The sequence below is a fragment of the Paramisgurnus dabryanus genome, chromosome 19 (genome assembly GCF_030506205.2).
Source record: "Paramisgurnus dabryanus chromosome 19, PD_genome_1.1, whole genome shotgun sequence".
In the NCBI taxonomy this organism is placed as follows: domain Eukaryota; kingdom Metazoa; phylum Chordata; class Actinopteri; order Cypriniformes; family Cobitidae; genus Paramisgurnus; species Paramisgurnus dabryanus.
The window spans coordinates 33,030,090-33,054,916 of record NC_133355.1 but is presented as its reverse complement, the minus strand read 5'-3'; the positions used below and the strand labels follow the sequence as shown (position 1 = coordinate 33,054,916).

Here is a 24,827-nt window from a genome sequence, read left to right as displayed (position 1 = left end):
CCCCTTCAAACGAAGCTTTTCTCCAGAGAGCCACTAATCCATGTTACAAAATAGCCTATTACTTATTGTTTTTGATGTTTTTGAATGTAAAAACCATGCGAACATACGCGAAGTAGACCTCAGACAACAGTATAAAACAATAAAATCGACACATTCACTGCCCCTTTAAAAAAAGCAATCACAAAGCCCCACCCCTAAACTTAACGTCACTAGTGTGAAAGCAGATCGCACTAAAATGTACAAATCAAATGTTTAAAAATGAGACGTTTCCATTAAAAGAAATTAATCAACCTGATGAAGCAGTTATGGCTTGCAGTGAGATTGTGTTTTTTAAAACCAAGTGATTTGTATTAAAATACAATATTCTGTTTAAAACGTTTACACTAAAAGTGAATTAAGGGTTCAGATTGTCCTCTGACCTGTACGATCTCCAGCATTTCCTCACGGCTGATGTAACCGTTACCATCCAGGTCATACATACTGAAAGCCCATTTCAGCTTCTGCTCCAGTTTTCCTCGTGATGTCACGCTCAGAGCGATGATGAACTCCCGGAAGTCGATAGTGCCGTCGTTGTTGGTGTCAAACGTACGGAAGACGTGCTCAGCAAACTTAGAGGCGTCCCCATAGGGAAAGAAGTTGGCATAGATTTTCTTAAATTCCTCCACGTTTAAATGGCCACTGGGACAGTCTTTAAGAAACCCCTGTTAAGAGTGGGCAAACACATTTTTGTCATTATTGAAGCGCTTCATCAGGTTCTTTTATGTACTATAAAGACAACTCATGTCAAATTCAACCATTGCAACAACAACTAGTAGCATGAACAATTTAAAAAATGTAACAAAAAAAATTTCCACATAAGTCCTGGGGCCTGATGTATAAACGTTGCCTACGCACAAAATGGTCATAGAAATATGCGTACGCAATTTTCCACGCACATATCGGGATTTATAAAAAATAAACTTGGCGTAAATAAGTGCGCACCGTACGGATGCTCTCCACTGTGCGTACGCACTCTTTTTGAGCGGAGTGAAAGAACACAAACTCTGTTCTTGTTTTTATACACATTTAGTTTTAATATTCCTGTTTCATTCATGAAGATCAGCACTCAAATTGCATCGAGGAGTCGCACCTGCCTATGAGTAGCAAATATTTAACAGATGAAATTATTGAAAAGACGAAGCCTCTAAGGTGAATGGAGTGCCACACACATCTGTCATGAGCGCGTCTGCGTGTTTGAAATAGAGGCTGACATTTTTTCGGGAATCCCGCGGGTCCCACGGGTCCCGCGGGATTCCCGTGGGATCGGGAACAAAATCACTATTAATCACGGGATTGGGACGGGACAGGAAAAAATGTCAGCGGGAGTGGACGGGACCGGGATCGTAATAAAACTATGATACCCAACTTTATACACAAATATGCAGTTTCTATAAATAAACTTAGTTAATATATTGTGTGCGTGCGTGCCTGTGTGTGTGTTTGCATGTGTAAGAAAGGTTGCATGAATGTTCACGGATGCGTCTCCCTGGTGCATAAGCGCTCCAACGCAGCCTGAGCGCTTATGAGAAAAGGGAACAGCAGCAAAGAGTATAGCGGCTCTGATCAAACGGAGAGATAAGTGTGTGACAAGAGTTGTGTTGCGAAGAGATTTCCTGCTGTTTGGATAGTTTCTGTGCTTTATTGTGTGCGTCAGTGCCGAATAGTTAGTTTTTTCTAGTTGTCTTTAAATTAGCAGCAAGATTACCGCGTCTTTTATGTTATATTGTCAGTTATCATTCATAATGTAAATGAAGCTGTTAGATAGCGCGAATCTTCTCATTAATAGTCATGGTACCCAGTTTATATTTGTGTTAGTTTATCTTGTACATATTAATTCAGTATTATTTCCTTATATTGGAGATTGTATAGTTCTAATACTTATACAGTTATTTAACAATTCTAACAAATATAGTTATTTACTTTATGTGTTATCTGATACATGTGCTAGTCACATTTTAGAACATATGACACCATTTCGCGGTATCTTCAGATAGTATCTTGTATATTTTGCATATTTTGAACTTAATTACAGCTGTTAATGCTGGTTATTTAAACAAATGTATATTAATGTTCTTTCATAAGGCTTTTATTCTTGTTTATTATTTGTTGTTGCAGAACCACACAAACACAGATACTTAAGTGCATATTAATGGAAGGTTTTATGCCCATACTGCAACTGTGAATTAAACACCCATAATCCAATTATTCGTCTGGTTCTTGTGTTCTGGACTCCAGACTTTGGATTTATTGAACTAAACTATTGTAGACATGGAGTGAACTATGTATTGTTTTTCTTTTAGTTGCTGTATTCCATTTTCTGGAGAAAATCTAGAAACCGGCTCAGCAGCTGGTCCAAAACAGGATGGAGAGCAGATTAAATCAAATTCTTTGTATGAACTAAACACAAGTTGAAGAAAAAAAATATATGGGAGCGATTCAGGAGCGGGAGTCAGTTTAAACAGGAGCGGGATGGGAGTGGGAGTCAATTTACCAGGAGCGGGATGGGATGGGATTATTTTTTAAACTTTGGTCTGGGAGTGGGACGGGACAAGATTTATTTCTATGGGAGTGGGACGGGACAGGAGTGAAAATCCACTCCCGTGTCATCCTCTAGTTTGAAACGCAAGGCTATAAAGAACTACATGAATAAGCTTTTCTTCACTCAACAAACCCTAAAGGCTAATGTTTCGTGTATTAGTTTTTATCATCTAATCATAGCTGTAAAAAAAAAAAGTCAAGGCAAGTTTATTTGTATAGCACATTACACAGAGGTCATTCAAAGTGCTTTACACAGAAATGAGAAAACAATATATAAAAAAGAAAATGTAAAAATAAGAGATACACGATAAAATCACAAAAAAACCAAAGATATATGAGAATTTAAAATAACAATTAAAGAAAATAAATGTGATTTTAATAAAAACAGTTTAAAATGTTAAAAATAATAAAACAGGAGTAAAAGTAACTTGAGTTAAAGATAATTCACTCATCCCCACGCTGCTCCAAACCCGCACACATCCCCCCCCCCCCTCCGACGAAGGCAAAAAGAAAATACCCCGAGAAATGATGGCAAACACACAGCAGCAAGCAATCATAGACCTCCATAGTAGGAAAAAAATATTTTGTAAGTATTTGGATAAATGACTAAGAAAACATTTTGTTAAATGATGGTAAGAAGTTCCATCATATTTTTTTTTATTCCTACCATGGAAGCCCACGGCCACCCACCGCTGCGTGCCCACCACCACCCCCAAAATATCCTCCCCCATGCCTACCAGAAAAAAAAGAAACTTATTTAGCAAAATATGCTAAATAAGTTAATTTATAAAGTATATTTTTTTAAGTTGAAACTATTTCATTTTAATCTTTTTAAAACTGTTTTGTTTACAGGTTCGTAACATAACGTTTTTCTTCCAATGCGACGTGAATATATTTCCTTGAATTAAAATATATGAAGGGCTAAATATATTTTTTAATGCTTTAAAATGTATTTACTTGTGAATTATTTACATGTGAAAAATATATTTTTGTAAACATATTTCAAAATATATTTCAGCAAATATATATTTTGCCATTTTTTATTATTTTGAATTTAAAAATATATTTTTACGATATTTTCCTTGCGTTTTGTAACGTTAATCCATATTAAAATGATATGCAGACCACATTATGCCCATTAAAACTAAGGGTTGTACGTTCCATATATGGTTGTTTCGGGGAGGAGATGGGGGCGGGACGCATGTACGCACAATCTTCCGCTCACTGGGATTTATGAATGGAATTTTGCGCAGTTTCTGGAGTACGCATGGTTTTATAAATCTGAAAACTTTTGTGCGTACGCAAATTCTGCCTTATGTGCGTACGCACAATTTAAGGATGGAATCTACGCAAAGTTTTATACATGAGGCCCCGGCCAGCTCTTCACCATTCATGTCCAGACGTTTGTGGGTTACATTACAATGAAATAAATGCAATAATCATTTCATTATGATTCTTTCAGCCCTGGGGTCAGTGTGGCTCAAATTTGGTCTTAAAAGTGCTCTAAGCGAAATCACAAGTTTTAGGCAATAACATTTTTTTTTGTTTCATACAGTAAACATCTCCTCACTATCTGCTAGCTTCCTGTCCCCTGAACACACTGTAAAAAAACGCGGTCTCTGTAGACAGCCCAGGCTCCACAAACTGCAACAAAAACAAAGTGGTCAAACCTATCACCACGAAACATAACAAAGTGTTCCAGCCAACAAACAACAAGAAGGATTGGGGAGTGGGTGCATTCATGACTTTTTTAGAAAGCACAGAGGGGAGGAGTTAGCTACGCTCCATTTTGTTTGACAACACTTCGAAGTGACGTCACACAAATTTGCTTAGAACGCCTTTAAATGTCAATATATGGAGTTTTTACACTATTCATGTGTTTCTCCCGGGACCCCCACAGACCTGGGATTTGCCGTGTCTCACTTCCCATGACTGTCATTTCAGGCAACATGCACTTAAGTACTATAGAAGTACTGCATTTAACCATCTTTTATGTAGAGGGTGATCATTTTTATCCTTATTTTTAAGGCGGCTTAATGTTTATTTATAAACACTATTCCACAGGAAAATGTTATTGCTCACAGGTTGTGTTTTATTTAAGTATCAACTAGAACATTATAGTCAATAATATTGACTTTTGATAGCAGGCTTGACAAATCTGAGCTCAGTTTGTGTCATTGTTGAAATCTCTTCTGAAACTCTAATAAAGACATCTGTCTGAGATTTAAGTTTCCATTTGCTCTGCTTGGTTCTGCCAAAAACTATATTAAACCCATGATTTACTCACACTGAGATGCATATGTCCTTCATATATATATATAGGAATAATTGAGATTTTAATGAGATCTTATGTCTTGGCAGAAATCTATCTTTACTTGAAGTTAGATCATTTGATGAACACCATCTGTGGTCATTATTGAAAAATTGTTTAAATAGATAGAGCATCATTTCTTTGCAGATACTACTCAGTTACAGTATCTGATACAGGTCTATTATAGTCATAATGAATGTTTTCTGTCCACTTGCTCACCTTGTACCACTCCTGTAGCTCATGATCAGTAAACTCTGTGTTCTCCCTCAGGTCCTGTAGCATCTCTGGCCTGAGCTTGCTGTTCTGCTTTCCCATGATGTTAAGTCTTACAGTGTGCGCAGTAACAACACTGAGGCCTCTGGTCAGACCTGCAAGCACAAAAACGGACAGATGAAACGAGACTTGACTACATTACATTTCACATGAAAGATCCGGTCAATATTGTTAAACAACCCCTTACCAATGTAATCAAAGTCCCGATGACAACTTAAATTTACATTTAGGCATGTATGCTTTTATCCAAATGACTTAGGATTAGGAAACAATTAAGCAATTTTCATAAGAAGGCAATCATATAAGAAGTGCGCAGAGAGTTTTTTTGGCTTGTAGAGCAGTCAACAACTAATTGTGAAATATTCATGGTAAAAGGTTTTTAATTGTTTGTTTTTTTAATAATGAGTAACAAGGCTTAGTGAAGGGGAATAAGTGGGAAAGTGATTTTGTGCCCTTTTGTGAAGGCATCATTAGGCGCCGCTCATTTGCTAAATGTTAGAGTCTTGATAGTTCAGTGTCAGTATTGTAAAGTAAGCAGTACTTTTACATTTTTATTTAAGCAAAAAATACAGATTTAATTATATATTTTATTAGTTTATTATGTGAAGCATATAAGTTACACCGTAACCTGATATTTCTGTATCCCTATTTGGGTGATGATAATTGAGGAACATGAGATTAATGAACCAATCAGAATACAGTTGGGTAATAACTAGTATTATGTTTCCAGTTCAAGTGGAAAGAAAGCGTTTGAGTTATGAGGTGTGACAAAGTGAACACCAGCGGTTCACCTTTGACGTGGGTAAGTCCCAAAAATAAAGAAAAAATCCCCAAAACAAAAATGATGGCTCAGACCGCAACTGTACTCTTGTACAAAGTGAAGTTTATTTACAGTGAAACAGGAGAAAAACCAAGGTGATATATTTATATTTACAAGTGTAGAAACCAAAACCCAAAATACCAAAAAAATAAATAAAACAAAACAATGACGAAAAATATACACAAGTAAATATTCACAATATATCAATAGCAACTTCTCCACAACCACTCACTCCGGCCGACTTGGTAAACAAGTCCTGATTGCGAGTCTGGCCTCCCTTTTTATAGAGCCAGACTCCTCCCCTTCAATGGGAGTTCCCATAACCAGGTAAGTATCCAGGTAAGCATTTTAAATTGCCATTAAACTCAGATCCAGTGAGTTTAAACACATAAACATGACATTATATACACCTAACAAAACATCTGTTTGACACATATTAAAATATAATTTAACACATAGCCCCTTTAACAATGACATACAAAAACAACACCCCCCTACATACAAACATAATGGACTCTGCCAACCTTCGCGAATACTGCGCCGGCGCGACACACTCTGTGACGTCATAAGCGTGTGCCGCTCAATCGCTCAGGTTTGCCGGCGCAGCATCCCACCACGGAAGGCTGGCTAAACAAACAAACCAAACAAACAAACAAAACAAAGTGTGTGCATGTGTATGAAATAACAGGATTAACTGGGGGAAATGTTGATGACTGTAATGTCCATGTAAATCGGCTTCGTGTGCACCCGCCGCCGAATCGGAGTATAGTTAAGGTAAGTGTATGCGTGTATGTATGTGTGTGTGCGCCAGTGTTGCCTGCTCAGCGTGGTTGGCGATCGTGCTCCATCACATTACCTTCCCCCTCTCCAAGCCGCGTACTGGCCGGGAAACGAGACAGGTAGTCGGCGACCACATTTTGCTTTCCTGGTCGATGCCGTACCTTGAAGTTGTAGGGTTGGAGATTGAGGTACCACCTTGTCACCCTGGAATTTCTGTCCTTCATTGTATGCAGCCAGGTCAGGGCTCGATGGTCTGTTTCCAGGTCAAACTCCCGCCCTAGGAGATAATAGCGGAGGCTATCCAGACTCCACTTGATGGCTAGGCACTCCTTTTCCACCGCCGAGTATCTGGTCTCTCGAGGCAGCAACTTCCGGCTTAAGTAAAGCACTGGTAACTCTCGCCCCGCTTCGCCCTGGGCCAGGACTGCCCCTACTCCTGTTGCTGAGGCATCTACCTGGACCAGGAACCGCTTGGTGAAATCGGGACTCTGGAGTACTGGGTTGGCACACATCTTGTCTTTCAGGGTCCTGAACGCCCCTTCAGTATCTTCGGTCCAGGGTATTGGGTTTTTGATGTTTTTCCCTAGCAGGTTTGTTAGTGGCACAGCGATAGCAGCAAATTCAGGGATAAATCTTCGGTACCACCCAGCAAGACCCAAGAAAGACCTCACCTCTTTCTTTGTGGTTGGTCTGGGGCTCCGTCGAATCGCTTCCACTTTATCCACTTGAGGACGCAGCTGTCCACTTCCCAGTTGGTAACCTAGGTAACAAGTTTCTTCTTTCGCCCAGTTACACTTGTCAACGTTTAACGTCAAACCTGCTTCTTGAATCTTCTTTAGAGTTCTTTCTATATGTTTTAGATGCTCACCCCACGAATGACTGTAGATGACCACATCGTCTAGGTAAGCTGCAGACCACTCTTCACATCCTTCAAGCACCTTGTCCATTAACCTCTGGAAGGTCGCCGGTGCCCCATGCAGGCCAAATGGCAGGACCGTGAACTGGAATAGTCCTAGAGGTGTGCGGAACGCAGTGTAGGGCCTTGAAGCTGGATCTAAGGGTACCTGCCAGTACCCCTTACACAGGTCCAATGTGGTGATGTACTGTGCCTTACCTATTCTTTCCAGAAGGTCATCCACTCTAGGCATTGGGTAGGCATCGAATTTAGATTGGCTGTTCAATCTCCTGAAATCAATGCAGATCCGTAACGACCCATCCTTCTTTGGTACGATCACTACCGGACTGCTCCACTCACTTGACGAAGGCTCTATGACTCCAAGCTCTCTCATAACGGTGACTTCCTCTTTTAGTGGTTCAATTAGCCGCTCTGGCACTCTGTAAGGCCGCTGTCTTGAAGGTGTCGGATCAACTAAGTGGATGGTGTGATGTGCCAGCTCCGTCCGCCCAGGCCTCTGACGGAACATCTCAGGGAACTGGTTCAGTAGCTGTTGCAGGTCTCGTCGCTTGAGGTCCTCTAGGTGACTCAAATCCACCACAGACGCTCTCTGCTCCACTCTGGACTCTGCAGCATCATCCTCCACACTCTCCACCTTTCGCACCAGCAGTGACTTTTCAGACGTCTTTCCAGTTGGCTCCTTCCACTCTTTTAGTAGGTTCACGTGGTAAGTTTGCTTGGTCTTGCCTTTATCAGGGTGAGAGACTTCGTAGGTTACTGGCTCCATCTTCCGGATCACACTGTATGGACCCTGCCACTTGGCCAGCAATTTGTTTGATGATGTAGGTAATAGGAGTAGTACCTTTTGTCCTGGATTGAACTCTCGGTTCCTTGCATTCCTGTCATACCAACTCTTTTGTGCTCTTTGTGCCTCTTGCAGGTTCTCCCGAGCCTCTTCTCTATACCGCTCCAGCCGATCTCGCATCTCTAGCACGTACTGGACGATACCTCTCTCTCCAGGTTTAGATGCAGAACCCTCCCAACTCGTTCTCAGTAGGTCTAGGGGTCCTTGCACTTGCCAGCCGTACAAGAGTTCAAACGGTGAGAAGCCAGTTGACGCTTGGGGTACTTCTCTGTAGGCAAACAGCACAAACGGTAGCCACTTGTCCCAATCTCTGCCAGTGTCTGCCACAAACTTCCTCAGCATGCATTTCAAAGTCTGGTTGAATCTCTCCACCAGGCCATCTGTCTGGGGATGATACGGAGTTGTTCTTATGGCGGTGATGCCCAATTGTCGATTCAGCTGGCCCATCAGCTTTGAGGTGAAATTTGTGCCTTGGTCTGTCAGGATCTCGTCGGGTATTCCCACCCTAGAGAATAACTGGATGAGAGCATGAATTACCTTGGCTGTTGTGATCGATCGTAGTGGGAAAGCTTCTGGGTATCGGGTTGCATAATCGCTGACCACCAAGATGTACTGATATCCTGTACTGCTCTTTTCTAATGGTCCGACAATGTCCATCGCAATGCGTCTGAAAGGAACAGAGATAACAGGGAGGGGTTGCAGGGGAGCTCTACCCCGCTGAGATACAACACTGGTCTTTTGGCAGATGGAACATGTGTTGCAATATGTTTGTACATCAGTAAACAGTGTTGGCCAGTGAAAACGTGATGATATGCGTGCATATGTTTTCTGGCGGCCAAGGTGACCAGCCCAGGGCACTGAATGTGCCAAATGCAAAACCACAGGACGACAACATGTAGGAACAATCAAACGTGTTACATCCTTCACTTGCAAATACAACACATTATCCAACACAACGTATGATTCATCACACACATTTGGATTTCCCAACTGTTCAGCTTTATCAAATAATGGTTTTAAAGAAACATCATCCCTTTGCAACTCAGATATGTTTTCTGGGACCCTCCAGCCATGAACATTGAGACCCTCCACTGAGGACTCAACGACTGGGGTACCCAAGTACTTTGCAAGCCGCCGTTGTCGGCGTGTTTTCCTGGGGCCCTTGGTTGCACCCTGCAGCAGACTATCGTCAAAGTCTGGCAGTGATTGCAGACCAGCCTTAGTTTGGGCTCTAGTTAACACAGCACATGACAGATTATTGACAGTGGAAGACATGGTTTCAACATTCTTAAATGCTAGGAGATCATATAACACAGGTACATCTACTCCCAGAATTACATCAGCAGGTAAATTGTCCACTACCGCCACTTTCAACAGAAAATTTTGGTCAAAAATACCCACAGTGACTTCTGCTTGGGGATACTGCTTAACATCCCCGTGTACACATTTTACAGCAGATGTATGCATATAATCAACATTGTTAACATGACATGACTTAACCAATGAAAGTGAACTTCCAGTGTCCACTAAGGCTCGTAAGCAATGTCCATTGATGGTCACATCACACATAATGTTCAGTTCATGTATAGTGTCTTTAACATTGTCCCCTTCTCGTGGAACATAACAAAATCCAGTTAATTTTGCTTTACGTACCGGACAATCAGCAGCTTTGTGCCCCGACTGTTGGCAGTAAAAGCAAATCAGCCTCTTACTTGGCTGTACACAGGTAGTGGATTCGCTACCACTCTTCTGAACCACAGTATCAGACATCTTGAATGGTGTAACAGTGCGTACAGTACCTTTTGGAGGTTGAGTGCGAGGGCTATCACGATGAGCATTCAGGTATCGTTGCGCTAGCTTCGCCGCTTCCATTCCTGATCTCGGCTCATGCTCCTTCACCCACATTCGTGTATCGAAAGGTAGCACCCTCAACAGCTGTTCGAGAATGATGGCCTCACCGATCTCCTCCTTCGAATGCTCCTCTGGCCGGACCCAACGTGTATACAGGCCCTTCAGTCGGTTGTACGACTCCGTCGGTGACTCACCAGCAGGTACTGTTGTCGCCCGGAAACGCTGACGATAGGTCTCTGCCGAGATGCTGAACTTTGCCAGGATCGCCTCCTTTAACTGGGGGTAGACCTCCGCCTCATCCTCATCCATCGCCAGGTATGCCTCCAACGCTTGTCCTGTCAGCAATGGGACCAGACGGTAGCTCCACTCCTCCTGTGGCCATCTCCAGGTTTTCGCCAGACGCTCGAACCGACGGAGGTAGCTCTCAATATCATCTCCTTGCTGGTAGGCGGGTAGCTTCGGATCTGCCCGTTGCATTGGCTGAAAGGGAGCAGGGTTTTGCGGAGGGTCTTGGTCATAATCTGAAACGTATCGACCCATACCTTTCCGACCTGCTGGGGTTGGTAGCTCCATACGAACGCTGGCATCCACTGGAAACTCAGCATGGGACGTCGTCTGCAGAACGGCCTCCCGTAGGCTTCGGAGCTCCAGCATCTGTTGCTCCTCCCTCTGCTCCTGCGCATCCAAGAACTTGCGCATTAGGGCAACCATCCCTTCTTCAGCCACTAGACCTGGTGTAGCGGTCTTGCCTAGTGGAGAGCTGCTCTTTGGCGATGCACCCGAATGCCTGGTAGCCAGCCCCTCGCCGACCAGCTCAGTAGCATCCCAGGTTACATCCTCCCTCACTGCCTTCACTTCAGGCCGGGCTTGGCCTTTCTTCTTGCAGGGAGCCATCCCACTTCTGACACCAAATGTGACAAAGTGAACACCAGCGGTTCACCTTTGACGTGGGTAAGTCCCAAAAATAAAGAAAAAATCCCCAAAACAAAAATGATGGCTCAGACCGCAACTGTACTCTTGTACAAAGTGAAGTTTATTTACAGTGAAACAGGAGAAAAACCAAGGTGATATATTTATATTTACAAGTGTAGAAACCAAAACCCAAAATACCAAAAAAATAAATAAAACAAAACAATGACGAAAAATATACACAAGTAAATATTCACAATATATCAATAGCAACTTCTCCACAACCACTCACTCCGGCCGACTTGGTAAACAAGTCCTGATTGCGAGTCTGGCCTCCCTTTTTATAGAGCCAGACTCCTCCCCTTCAATGGGAGTTCCCATAACCAGGTAAGTATCCAGTTAAGCATTTTAAATTGCCATTAAACTCAGATCCAGTGAGTTTAAACACATAAACATGACATTATATACACCTAACAAAACATCTGTTTGACACATATTAAAATATAATTTAACACATAGCCCCTTTAACAATGACATACAAAAACAACACCCCCCTATATACAAACATAATGGACTCTGCCAACCTTCGCGAATACTGCGCCGGCGCGACACACTCTGTGACGTCATAAGCGTGTGCCGCTCAATCGCTCAGGTTTGCCGGCGCAGCATCCCACCACGGAAGGCTGGCTAAACAAACAAACCAAACAAACAAACAAAACAAAGTGTGTGCATGTGTATGAAATAACAGGATTAACTGGGGGAAATGTTGATGACTGTAATGTCCACGTAAATCGGCTTTGTGTGCACCCGCCGCCGAATCGGAGTATAGTTAAGGTAAGTGTATGCGTGTATGTATGTGTGTGTGCGCCAGTGTTGCCTGCTCAGCGTGGTTGGCGATCGTGCTCCATCACATGAGGTCTGGGTCAATATTTAACAGCAGACCTCCAGTTATTTGAAGGCGTCACGGCATCATGAAGATGAAATTGAAACTAATTAAAAAACCACAAGCTTTTACAAAATCATAACAAGTTGTGTTTGAATTCTGCTGTGACACCCATCATGAGTAAAGGTTCAGTAAACTTGAATGTCTCCCCTGACATTACATGGATAATTAAAGCCAATGTGATTCTGTCTGTGTGTACAGTGTGTGCTCTGTATATGTGTGTGTGGATGTACAGTATCTATTCGTGAATTTACAGCTGACTCACGCTCAATAACCAGAACGTACAGAACGTGCTCTGATAAAAATACACAAACGCTGCATGATTTCAATAAAACAGTGCAATGCCAAGCATTATTTAGACCAAAATGTGAGACAGAAAAGCAGACATTTGCGTTGTCATTTTTTGTAATGTTTTGAGCAGACTTGCACTCACTGTGAGATGGGCAGAGATCCGAATCCAAACACTGCACCACAGCCAAAACACTGGAGGAGGATCAGTAAACACAAACAAGACCGGCCAAGATATAAAAGCATCCAGCGCTAAGCGGCACTATTCAGAAATCAGCTGAGTGAGATCACTGTCTTATTTTTAATTCAAATCCTGAACTAAGATCACAAACAGCACACAGAATGTATATAATAATTCATAGTGGGAACGCCTCCTATAGTAAAGTGCAGATGTTAAGAGCTCACGCCAGCCCAAGCCATTGTTTTACGATTTACTCTATGTGCTATATTTATAAAACATGCTTCGCTTTCATTTTTATACTGCAATACTTTGTATCCCTTTTACAGTCATATCATTGATTATTAAATTATTAATTTAATTTAAAGGTGCAGTGTGTACATTTTAAAAGGATCTTTTAATAGCAACGCATTATAATATAGATAATTATGTTTTCAGTGGTGTTTAAAGACCTGACAAAAAGAACTGTATTGTTTTTTATTACCTTACATAAAAGCCGGCATTTTGTTCCATCATGTTTCTACAGTAGCCCTAAATGGACAAACTGCTCTACAAAGTGCGTCACAATGTTGTCTCAGACAGTGCCATGTTTGTCTCGTGACGGCTTCCGTAGCTTCTCTATGTGCTTCGAAAGGGAGGGGTGCAATACGCAACTTCACCACTAGATGTTGCTAAAATCTACACACTGCACCTTTAATGAGGGCCAAAGCTAATTTATTCAAATTATAACATCGAGACAATACTCAATTCGGAATTTTGTCCAACACTGCTAATCTGAAACACACGAAAGCCATCACTGAAGTAAGATGATCTGACAGTTTATGTGATGAAGGAAAACGACTGCTGACAGTTTAGGCTAAATGATCTTAGATTAGCATTTAGAAAAAAACACATTTGCCTATAACATCCTCCAGTATCACTTTCATAGATGTTAATTTTTATGTGATTGGATGCTATCAGTCCGTCTGATTTGATTTTCCTACCCAAAGCTGAGTGCTTGTACTCTCATGAGAGCATTAAAGCTCAGCAGGGATGGATCAGATGAGGGAAACATCGTTAAAAACCACCTTTTAGCTTTGCAGAAGCATTTATCTGAGGAAAGACTCGCCATCTACACACACATCCAAATAAAAAATCAATTACAGATTTTTTTCCTGTGTATTTCCTAAAGCAGGTTTGTATATTCCTAAATTATTGATATGTTTATATTTACGCCTATAGTTTGCATAGCTTTATATGTGACCTGGCCCACTAACCAGTCATTAGGATATTCTCAGCGAAATAATGCCCTATCCTAACAAACTATACATCAATGGAAAGCTTGTTTATTCAGCTTTGTTTATTTATTGATGTATAATCTCAATTGACTCTTAAAACTTTGTGGTCCAGGATCACATATTCTTATTTATAAAACGTCTCGTTCTCGTCCTTCATTCTGATTGGTTGAAACGCGTTCTAAACATGGTAACCCCACAGTTCAGACCACATTACATAAGTATCACTGCGCCACTGTTGCTGCTTACTGATGTATGAAAATAAACACGACAGTCTTTAATCATATGTTAAATTTTTCTACAGTTGCACAATTAATGTCGATATCCAGATAAATGTCAATAAATATTGCTGAGTCATCTCGTCACTAAAGAGAAAGCGCTTCTCTTTATTATTCTTTAACATCAAATCCATATTTCCGCTATCCACTGGGTGGCGATCTTACCCAACTTAAAAACTGACGCATTCCCTCAACACTAAAAACACTGTAAGTTTTGATCAGGCTCTGAATCTGATCTCTTACAAAAGTTCTTCACAAAAATTGAATTATCTCTCTTAAATTTGAGAGGTGATAAGAGAACAAATGAAGGTAGGATGACACAAGTTTTTGTTGTTGTTGTTTTAAAGCGGATGGTCTGTTCTTTCATTTGATATTTTATGTTTATTTAAAGAAGAAATTTTTCTGCAAGGCATTAAACTAAAACTGGGTGGCAAAAAAAAAAAAACCGCTGACGGGGAAAGAGTTAAAGTTCAGCATGCTTCCAAGCATATTTGATCATCACTTCAACAGTTGCACAATATAAATGTTAATGTATAAATTAGATGAATGTTGATTTATAAAAATAAACACCACAGTCTTAAATCATATTTTCATTGTGTCTTTGCTGCGTCTGTGTTGGTTGGGAACTGCGCTCTGTTTCAGTCACACTTATTTCTGAGGAACTACTTTGTTTGGCGGAAGAGTAATATTTGTACTAATATAATTACAACTTATTTGTGTTTTATTTGTGTTTAATCCTGCTATGCATATAAAGTAACTGTTTTATAAAAGCAATAAGCCCCGCAAAGCAGAACCCAATGCTTCTTGGGGCTTATTGCTTTATAAGAACATGATTAGAAAGAAATGATTCGTTAACAAACATTTGACTGAATGATTCTTCTATGGCATAGCTGTGAACACTTTTATTTTTAGGAGTGTTTATGCAAAGCTCCACAGCCTGATGTAGACATACAACACCACAACAACAACAACAACAACAACAGTAAGAATGCTGAGTGTTGATGTTATACTGACATGCAATGGCTTTGTGCCATATCTGTCAATTTTCTGCCTTAATCAGAATATCTAACATACATTTGCGTTTCACATTGTTACATGAAAAAGAGAAGAAACTGAACGTCTTTGAACTTTTAACTGCGGGGTTAAATAAATGCATCTACTATTGGAAAACCTCCAGCTGGGTAGCAGTGTAATGTCAAGTGACTACTGTGACCACTACACTCTCTTTCTCTCTCTCTCTCTCTTTCTCTCTGTGTGTGTGTGTGTAGAGAAGACATCTTGCTGATATACTGAAAGAAATGTGGTTTCCCAAGAGCTTTGATATGAGCACTCACACAAAGACATGCTAGTTTTATTTCTCTCCACACTCATTAAGCCTTTAGAGAAGAACCCTGGTTAAAAAAGTCCAACTCCAGCCAACATGACTGAAACGCGAGACATCTGGGGGAGGGCGAGAAAAATATATAAAGAATGAAAAGACTTCATCTAGTACATTTTCTCTCTGGCCAAATGTGCAGAAAGTCAGGAGAGATGAAGTCGCTTTTTAATATTTTAGTTGGTCTTCCTTGACAAAAATGAGATGAATAAATTGAGAACAAATGTAGGCTTCTCCTTACTGAAACTCTCTGGAGAAAACCACCATATAGTCCTCTAACAGTTTTTCCTCAGAAGATATCTCATCTGGGAAACATTTCCAAGCCAATTCTTTTAACACAATGTTATATCGACATTATAGTTTTCATGCGTTTACATGCAAATCAATAAACCGGCTATGCAGAAATGGGATTTAAAGATTTGTCAGGCTTCTCGGAGGCAGTGACGTCACCGTATAGTACATATAGTCATTCAAAAAGCTCAGGAAATCTGTCTTAAGCTATACTGTTGTATCTCTTTTCATGTAACATGAGCTGTATTTTTCACAGTTTCTCTGCTAACTGCATGAGTCAAGCGCAGACTTTCATGCATTACTTTGGGCTTACTTCCGCATGTGGCATTTATCTTTCATACGCGGACACATGCGCACATCAGCAAACCTGCAAGAAAACATGTTTACAGGAGACCCGAAATCGGGGTAATGAGCAAAAAACTACCTGTGCCGATCTTTATGTGCTTAGGCCGTTAAAAGAAAACCATTTTAAACGTTTACATGACAACACACATTATCAGTTTATTAAGCACAATCGGCATAAGACTGTGGGTCTAAACGCACTCATTGAAACTTGATATACCATGATATATTTTATACACTTACATGATATACTGTGTGTGAAACAAGATGAAGATTAAAAAGAAAAACTTTTTTGCTTTGAATTACGGTGCACTGACAATCCTTTGAGAAAATAACACAAATGTGCATTAAGTAGATGGGATCAATTCTAATGTCATGTTGACTAAGCATCTTGAGTAATGAAAGAGCAACCTATGGGCATTGACATGATCTAGAAAAGCATGGCAAATAAAAAAATGATAGCAGCACATAACATTTCCTGAAACAGCAGATGGGAGACATATACATTTATATATCCATACACAAACCTTTCCTCTTCTTTGCTGTTTCTCTTGTTCTTCTCTTTAGCTGTTTAAGCTTATGGACTAATCCTCTCTCATCACAGTGCTCCACATGTGTTAGCTCTTGTCATGACTGTTAAAATCCAGGACAGCTTCCACCCCATCCTACAGACAGCTGTTCCTATCCTTTATGTGGGTCAGCAACATCTGGCTTTCTAATCCAGCTGTGGAAGTCTGAATGAGAGGAATGACGCTGAGCTCTCTGAGAAACCTCACAGGTTTATATTCTGACACTGAACTTATTGCACAACATTTGATTTAGTTCCAATCTGTTTCTTCATCACCCGATTCACTAAAAGTATTACGGGTATTATGGTAACGTTGTGAAGTCTGAAGCAGACTACTACTGTACTTGTGTTACAACCGTACAATACAGTACCACCAAAACAGCTGTTTGAAATGTTTAAAAAACTGTTTCAGCTTTTTCCTTTGTCAGTCGTTGTTGGATGTAGGTGTTGGTTCTTGTGTTTATTTTCATTCATTGTCCCCATTCAAGGATTACCTTGTGTCTGTTTTGCCTCATCTTGTTTTGTGTTTATTTAATAAAGTAACTGCGTTTGAATCCGCTGCCTCTGCCTGCTTGCCAACATGTTACAACCTCATCTGCACAACAAGGTATAAAAGTGATATGATGAAATTTCAGCAGGGGCAGCACAACGTAAGTGTTAAAACAAACAGCAAATACAGGTACATTAACATAGATCTTAAATCAAATACAAACAGTACAATGCTATTTCAGCACATTAAGACCCTGGTTAAAGAAAATTGTGACAGGCTAGTTAAAAAAAAAAACTCTTGTTTTGCACTGAAATACCGACTGCAGAAGTGTCCCAACCATTCAATGAAACCCAGACAGGCTTTTATAAGGAACAGTTTGGAGGGCTGTGCAGGTTAAGAAATGATGCTCATTACGTGACATGTCGGCAAAAGTGTGGAGAGCAAACGAGCTGCTGCTAAGAGAGAGAAGAGATGAAGGGAAGGGGTTAAAGTGTATCAGATGAGAAAAGATGAATCTTACAACAAGAGGATCTTATTCCTGCATCTATATAAAGGCAGAAGGAAAGAGGATGACAGAATTTATTTCTTTCTCTCTATTTGCCCGCATTTCTATCCCTCCATCTTTCATCCATTTTTGAGAAACAGAGGTAATCAGAGAATCAATCTGACCTGACAAGAGACTTTTGATCTCTCTTAATCAACCTCCACCCCTCACTACCGTTTTCTCTCTAATCTCCCAGCCGTGACGCTTTTCATTCGTTTGATTTCTTTTTAATTGCTCTGAAGTTTAATTCTACTTGCTTATCCTTTGCACGGACATTTCTTTCAATCGCTTTGCTTCTAAATCCTCATTAGGCACATCTAACTCCTTCGCTGCCAGCGGTTTGAAAACAGTTGCCAGTCAGTACCAGCTTTTTTATGATTCTCACAAAAGTTGAATGCCTTCCAGAAATTGTTCTTCTTTAAATATAAACATGCAATACATCAAATGAAAGAACAGACCCTCTGCTTTCAAAAATAAAAAACTCGTCAATGGCGAGTAAAAAGTTAAAGTAGGGCAGGACATTTCATGTTATTCTGTCAAGTACATTGATAACCTAAACTAAAATGTAAATGACAAGTATGATATACTTGGTAAAAAACACTAGTAAAATGCCTAAAAATTTGATTATAGTGTAGCCTTCTGAGATTTCAGCTAAGCATTGAATTTATCCTTTATGTAGAAGCAATCCCATAAAAACAGCTGCCTCTGGGAACAATTCAAACCATTTGGTGTCATCTTAGGGTGTTTTCACACATGTTGGTGCGCACCGTGGTGCCGCCTCGGAGCCCACCAAATTACATTGTATAATTTTTCAGTTAGTGCGGTCCGTGCTCACATATGTTGTTTTTACCGTATTTGAAACGCCACACCGTACAGTACACCATGGGACAGCTGTCAGCACTGACATTGGTCTCTGACAGCTCTCTCCCCCATGATTCCACGAAAACCAGCCTGACAGCAATAGCGAAGCTAGCAAGATATGGAGATAAACGTTGCACGTCTTTGCGAAGTTTCTTTGCTTTAACGCGAAATTGCTCAACTGTTCTATTAAAAGCCCTTCTCATGGAGCCAGCACTATTTGTGTGTGTTGAGGAGAGCTGTGCATTTATAAAATCATCGGCTCAAACGTCCAGGAGACAGCGAATCTCTGCAACGGATCAAGATTGCCTTGTTTGTTGTTAACCTATGATATAACACCCGGCTCACGTCACGACAGAAGCCCAGTGGCTCAAACATGTGGAAAACTTCCTGTATTTGGTTCGGCCCGAGGTCGAGCAGTGTTCACACCACAGATGGGTCGCACCAGAGTTCGGCGATAGCCGCTCCAAAACCACCTATTTAGAGCATTCTCGGAGCGGCCATTTAGTGTGCACCAGAGTGCGGCTGTTGTATTCACACTGACCCAAACAAACTGTACTCACACCGACACATCATTTGGGCCGACCTAAACAGTGTATTTGTGAAAGCACCCTTATTTGGGATGCTGCTTTAGAAAGATGCTTCTTGTGTAGGTGGTAGAGAGTTACTGTAGACTGTCTGGGTTTTTTAAATCTTTTCTTAACAATCATTCCCTTCACTCTCTGGTATAAGGGAGAGAAATCACTTTTTTCCACACACGCACACACATTTTGACAATATACAAGAACATCTCTCATCAGCCACAAGACAGACCTTCATTTTAAAACACAGCTGAAATCTCTGGTCTAGGAGTGGGCAATATACTGGTAGGTGGATTAAACCAGTAGAAATGTGTTAACCGGTAGAGATTTTTCTATCGAGGTTATGCAAAAACACGAAAACATAATGTTTGCACATATTTTAAAGCACCGCAGTCTTAAAAGAAGCCATTGAAACGCAAACAACGAAGCTCTCTAACACTCCCTCTAACATGCACACACCAATCATTATCAGTTATGTGTCCCACCCCCAAAACACACACACACCAAAAAACAAAAAAAAAATAACATAGGTCCTACTGTTTGACTGAGAGTCACTCGGATGAAAATCGCTTCAGTGATATCAATTATAGTAACGTGCAGCATTTTATTGTCAGTAACGGTAACAACGTTATAACAGGGGAAACAGTAATTAGTTTAATTACTCATTACTGAAAAAGCAACGTTGATAGTGACGCTGTTTATTTATGACAACGTTATTCCTATCACTGTGCATGAGTGATGCCAACATTGCTTATTTTTTCTTACAATTTTAACATTTGTTCCTGTGAAAATAATTTCTTCAGGCCTTGAAATACCTTAAAAGTAACCACCTCAGACTACATTATCCACATGGACAACACGTTCATCTGACAACATACAAAATACTTGTGACATAGAAAACAGGGCTTTTTTATTTGGAGAAAATACTCAGCAATGATGTTAACTGATGAATTATCAGATGCTTTTGTTGTATGTACACATCTTTAGTCCGGTATGGCTTTTAATAGAGTCAGCAGAGGTCGAGTGAATCAATTAATCTATTTCTTTAGCAAGTATATTGTTCAGACCTGTTTGCACTACAATATAAATCATGCATAAAGCTGTAATATGATTATGATTTGTGCAGCCTTCGGATTGAAAACCGGCAACGGTTTCTTAGCATTGCTTCGATAAAGATCTTGGAAATACTAGTCATGTAATGTTCACTTGTATCCTCAGGAACTGTTTTCCACACTGACACAAAGTTGTCTGCTAAAATGTATGTGTTCAAAATGTACATTTGATAATTATTATTTAGATTTAGATTGTACACTATTGTGTTATTAAACGCAGTAGCAGTGCTTCACCTTCTGGGAATATAGTTCCCAGTATGTATACTGTAAAAAGATGTCTGTGCCTCAAATCACCTTGTTATTTGTACACGGTGTGCCTATACAAATCACAACACATAAATAGGAAATGTTCACATTATTTTGTCACTTATCGGGAGCAGTATGCTAGCTGGAGCCATTCACTTCCAGTCTTTGTGCTAAGCTAAGCTAGCGAGGGCTTCTTCAGACAGAGTTACAGCACGCACGGAGATGAGAAAGGTATGTATGGACTTATCTAACTCTGGGGGATACGGCGGATAAGCTAAAATCCCAAAATGTGGGCGTGTTCCTTTAAAATATAACATTATTTCCTTGAAAATACAAACATGTTACTCAGATTTTATTGAAGCACAGTTTGTGCTGAATACAGTGTTATGTGATATTAGCCACTTATATGTTCTAAGCAACTGAAAAGACCCCAGAGGGTTAACGGCAAACAGTAAAACAAGCAATGTTAAATTAATAAGTTATAAGGTATCAAGTCAGCTTACGTTATTTGTAAAATAATGTTAAATTCAGATACTCTTATTAAACCCAGCTCTCGGCATTATTATAGTCAGAAGAACAGGATTTCACCGGAGCAGGTAGGCTAAACATGGTTGTCTATCTTTACAAAAACATGTCAAACTAAATAAAGAAGATACCCATAGGTCGACTGTGCAGTCTGCTATTCTAATATTTGTTTTTTATGAGCTTAAATATTCAAATATTATATTTTAGTGAAAAATGCCCATCCCATGTCATAAAGATGTGATGTGGGCTCTTTTGACATGATGAACCACTTAGCAACCACCTCGAACACTCTGAGCAATTACACGGTGATGTCACAGATGATGTCACAGAGAACACTCTAGAACCACTACAAGATTTATACTAATTCGTCTGAACTCTCATTTGATCTGCATCTATTATAAAATGACAATGTTTATCACATGATAGAAGTATGGTCATATTACACCTTTCATTGTGCTTCAGTTTAGTTCAGGTCATCGGCTCAGTTAATGGGGACCGTAAACACAGTCATCCTCAGTCGGGTTACAGTATAGGGTCATATGATGGTATGAGCATTATTGATATTACTCAGATATTACTAGGCTTGTGGGGTGACATGACGCACTTCCATCGCATAGGTCTGATAATCGAAAAGCTTTTTTACTGGAGATTGGATGGCCTCTGTGATATGCTATGTGTGTGTGTGTGTGTGTGTGTGTGTGTGTGTGTGTGTGTGTGTGTGTGTGTGTGTGTGTGTGAACGTGCGTGCGTGTGTGTGTGTGTGTGTGTGTGTGTGTGTGTGTGTGTGTGTGTGTGTGTGTGTGTGTGTGTGTGTGTGTGTGTGTGTGTGTACTGTACTATACTGTATGTCCATCTGCTTGTATGAGGTCTGCTCATAAGCTGGATAAAGTTACAGATGGTACTGAAAAAAAGAACTGCTCATCTATTGTCATTTATTGTTTAAATGTTGACAATGGTTCAGTTTGACTCCTGTTGCAGTACAGTTTTTAATCAGAACAGACATTGTTCATTGTATAGAAGTACTGAGCATTCATTTAACAAGAGAAATTATTGAGCAGACTCTTATGAAATGTATTCTTATAGGATTACCACAATGCCTCAATAAATACCCACCCAGCAAGCATTAACGGGCATTTCACTGTCTAGGATTAACTATAGACCTGATATACGGTATGACCCGGCTATGAGTGACCCACTCCCTAAATTTAAATCCAAAATAAACTCTATTTTTTTCTTGCCAAAATAACTTGTGAGATTACAAGGTGTTTGCTTTCATTTATTGATTTAGTTTTTTTCATTTATTTATGGGCTATGGTTAAGACATCTATTCAATTTACACTGCCAATCCAGATTTTCCCTTGTTTTGGCGTAGACGTCTGGCCTGTGTTTGGATGGCTATCAGATGTCTTTTAAACCCATAATTGCTTGCTCGGTAAGTTAAGGGCTCTATCTTACACCCGGCGCAATGCAGTGCAATGCGCGACGCAAGTGTCTTTTGCTAGTTTCCACCCTGTGCAATTGTCATTTTCACGTTTAGCGCCATGTTGTTTAAATAGCAAATGCATTTGTGCCCCCTTTTGCGCCCATGGGCGTTCTGGTCTGAAAACGAGGTGTGTTCAGGCGCATTGTTGGCACGTTGATATTTTGAGGCAACTAAAATAGACAATGCCATTAACCAACAAAAACCTGCTCTAAAGTCTAAAGTCAATGGCGCAATGTGTTTTTTGTTATTAAAAGAGCGCATTAGTAATGCGCTTATAAACAGGACTATAATGCGGGTTTCTTATCACACATATGGATGCGTAGCAGCACAAAAACGCTTTTAAATATGAAAGATTAAAGGATTGAATGTAAAAGATTATTATTGAGTCTCTTGGACATAAATGAGGATCGATTATGAGACGTTAGAATGCGCGAAGAGCTGCTTCACCTGTAGCCTGGTAAGTAAATAAACGCTTTGCTTTAAACAAATGCATCTGTTTTTAAATGTTTTTTTAAATGCTACCTCACAGATTTATTGTATATGATGACTCTGTATCTGTGGATATGGTGGGATGAGAAACATTTTTAAGTAATGCTTAAAAAAACCTCATGACGCTGTCCAAGTGCTGAAACGTGTGGAGAGCCGTTTGTACATTCTTTATCTCCTGTTTGTTACAAATAAAGTACAAACCTTTTCTTACATACTTGTAAATTTATTTTGTGATGATATTGGATAGCCATACAGTTACAGCAATTAAAAGCCTGCTATTGTTACTTCCGTGACTAAAAGAAAACGGGTTTTAAAGGTTTTAATAAAAAAATAACAATTTCAATACAAGTGAAACACAATAAAACATTTAATAAATTTAACATTAATCTTAAACTGGGGATCTTCTTCCTCCACTTAGTTTTTCAGTTTACAAAGTCCGTCATCTAAATAGGGATTAGACATAGCGCCAGCGCAACTGGCTTTTAAAGGGGATGAGAGCTGAGACTCTCATTGGTTTATTGCATGTTACGCCCAAAATACTCCCATTACTCATTAAAAAAATAGGACCAACCCTTTTCGACCATGCACTCGGCGCACAAACCATTTTTCCTGTCGTTAAATTAGCAAAAGTGGATTCGGACACCCATTTAGACGTTGCACTGTGTGCTTTAGACGATGCGCTTAAATCGTTAAAATAGGGCCCTATGTGTTATAAAATACACAACGAGGAAGCATATGAGGAATAAAAATAAATATGAATTTCATCCATGCTTGTTTTGGTTGCCAGGAATGATTGCTAAGGTTTTCCAAAGGATTTTTAGCACACTGCTAATCTGTGGGGTTCTGGGTTTTCGCTGGGGTGTTGTTGAAGTCTGTAAAGTGTATGGTTTTTTTCTTCATTTATTGCATTGTCTACTACGCAAAACTGCTGAAAGGTACGTGTCAAACTCTAACATTATGTATTTTGCTTTTAGTCACATAACATTGAGTTTTCAAAGTGGTGCATTGAGGTCAACCCTGTACATGTCTCTAAGGAACTCTGTCTTTATGGACTTATGACTATCTGGGTCACACAGAAAAGGGACCGCTGGCCTTCATTTACAGTCTGGCTTAGCACAGAAGCAGATGATGATGAACTCCAGATAGAAAGACACATACAAAACATCTTATACTCCACTTTTAACAGACTAAACCTTTCATGATTATTTAAAACACCACATCTGAATCTAAACAGCAATTACTGGAGACTGAACTGTGCTGCATTGACAACAAACTAATAGTGATGTTAAACAGCCAGCATCTGGAGATGAATGTAATTTATATTCAGCTGTATATTCACACATTAGCCGCAATCATGGCATAAAATGTCATCTAATATCAATCCACTTGAGAGAAAAATGGGCTGTGTGAATCAAGTATTTCTAGAAACAAGCGTTTTGACCTTTCTCAATTCTTAACAAATTCCTGTTGTTGTCACCGGTGAAAGCCCAGGTGGTGAAGTAAAGTGTTTTCAATGATGTCTAATGGATTCAGTTTCAGAATTCAAGGGCATAGAGATTTTCACATTCATGAAAAATTCATTCATGGGGACTAATAAAGATTTTCCTTTGTAACATTCAGGAGATAATAACAAGAGCTTGTAGATCTGAGTCTGTAGCTTATGAGGCTGTCACCTTATCGA

At 40.0% G+C, this 24,827-nt stretch overlaps 1 protein-coding gene across 3 annotated transcripts in view; it reads right to left on the bottom strand.

Annotated features, from left to right (window-relative positions):
* The window catches only part of hpca (hippocalcin), a 70,186-nt gene that overhangs the window by 16,646 nt on the left and 28,713 nt on the right, over positions 1-24,827 (bottom strand). Inside the window, exons 1-3 of one of the 3 annotated variants that reach the window (XM_065253742.2) lie at positions 16,778-17,006; positions 5,108-5,256; positions 420-701 (exon numbers count right to left, since the gene is read on the bottom strand). In XM_065253742.2, the coding sequence (XP_065109814.1) occupies positions 420-701; positions 5,108-5,203 (378 nt within the window). In that variant the 5' untranslated portion in view covers positions 5,204-5,256; positions 16,778-17,006. Of the gene's footprint in view, positions 1-419; positions 702-5,107; positions 5,257-12,657; positions 12,751-16,777; positions 17,007-24,827 lie in introns of those variants that run through there. The other 2 variants (XM_065253743.2, XM_065253741.2) reach the window with 2 other exon arrangements.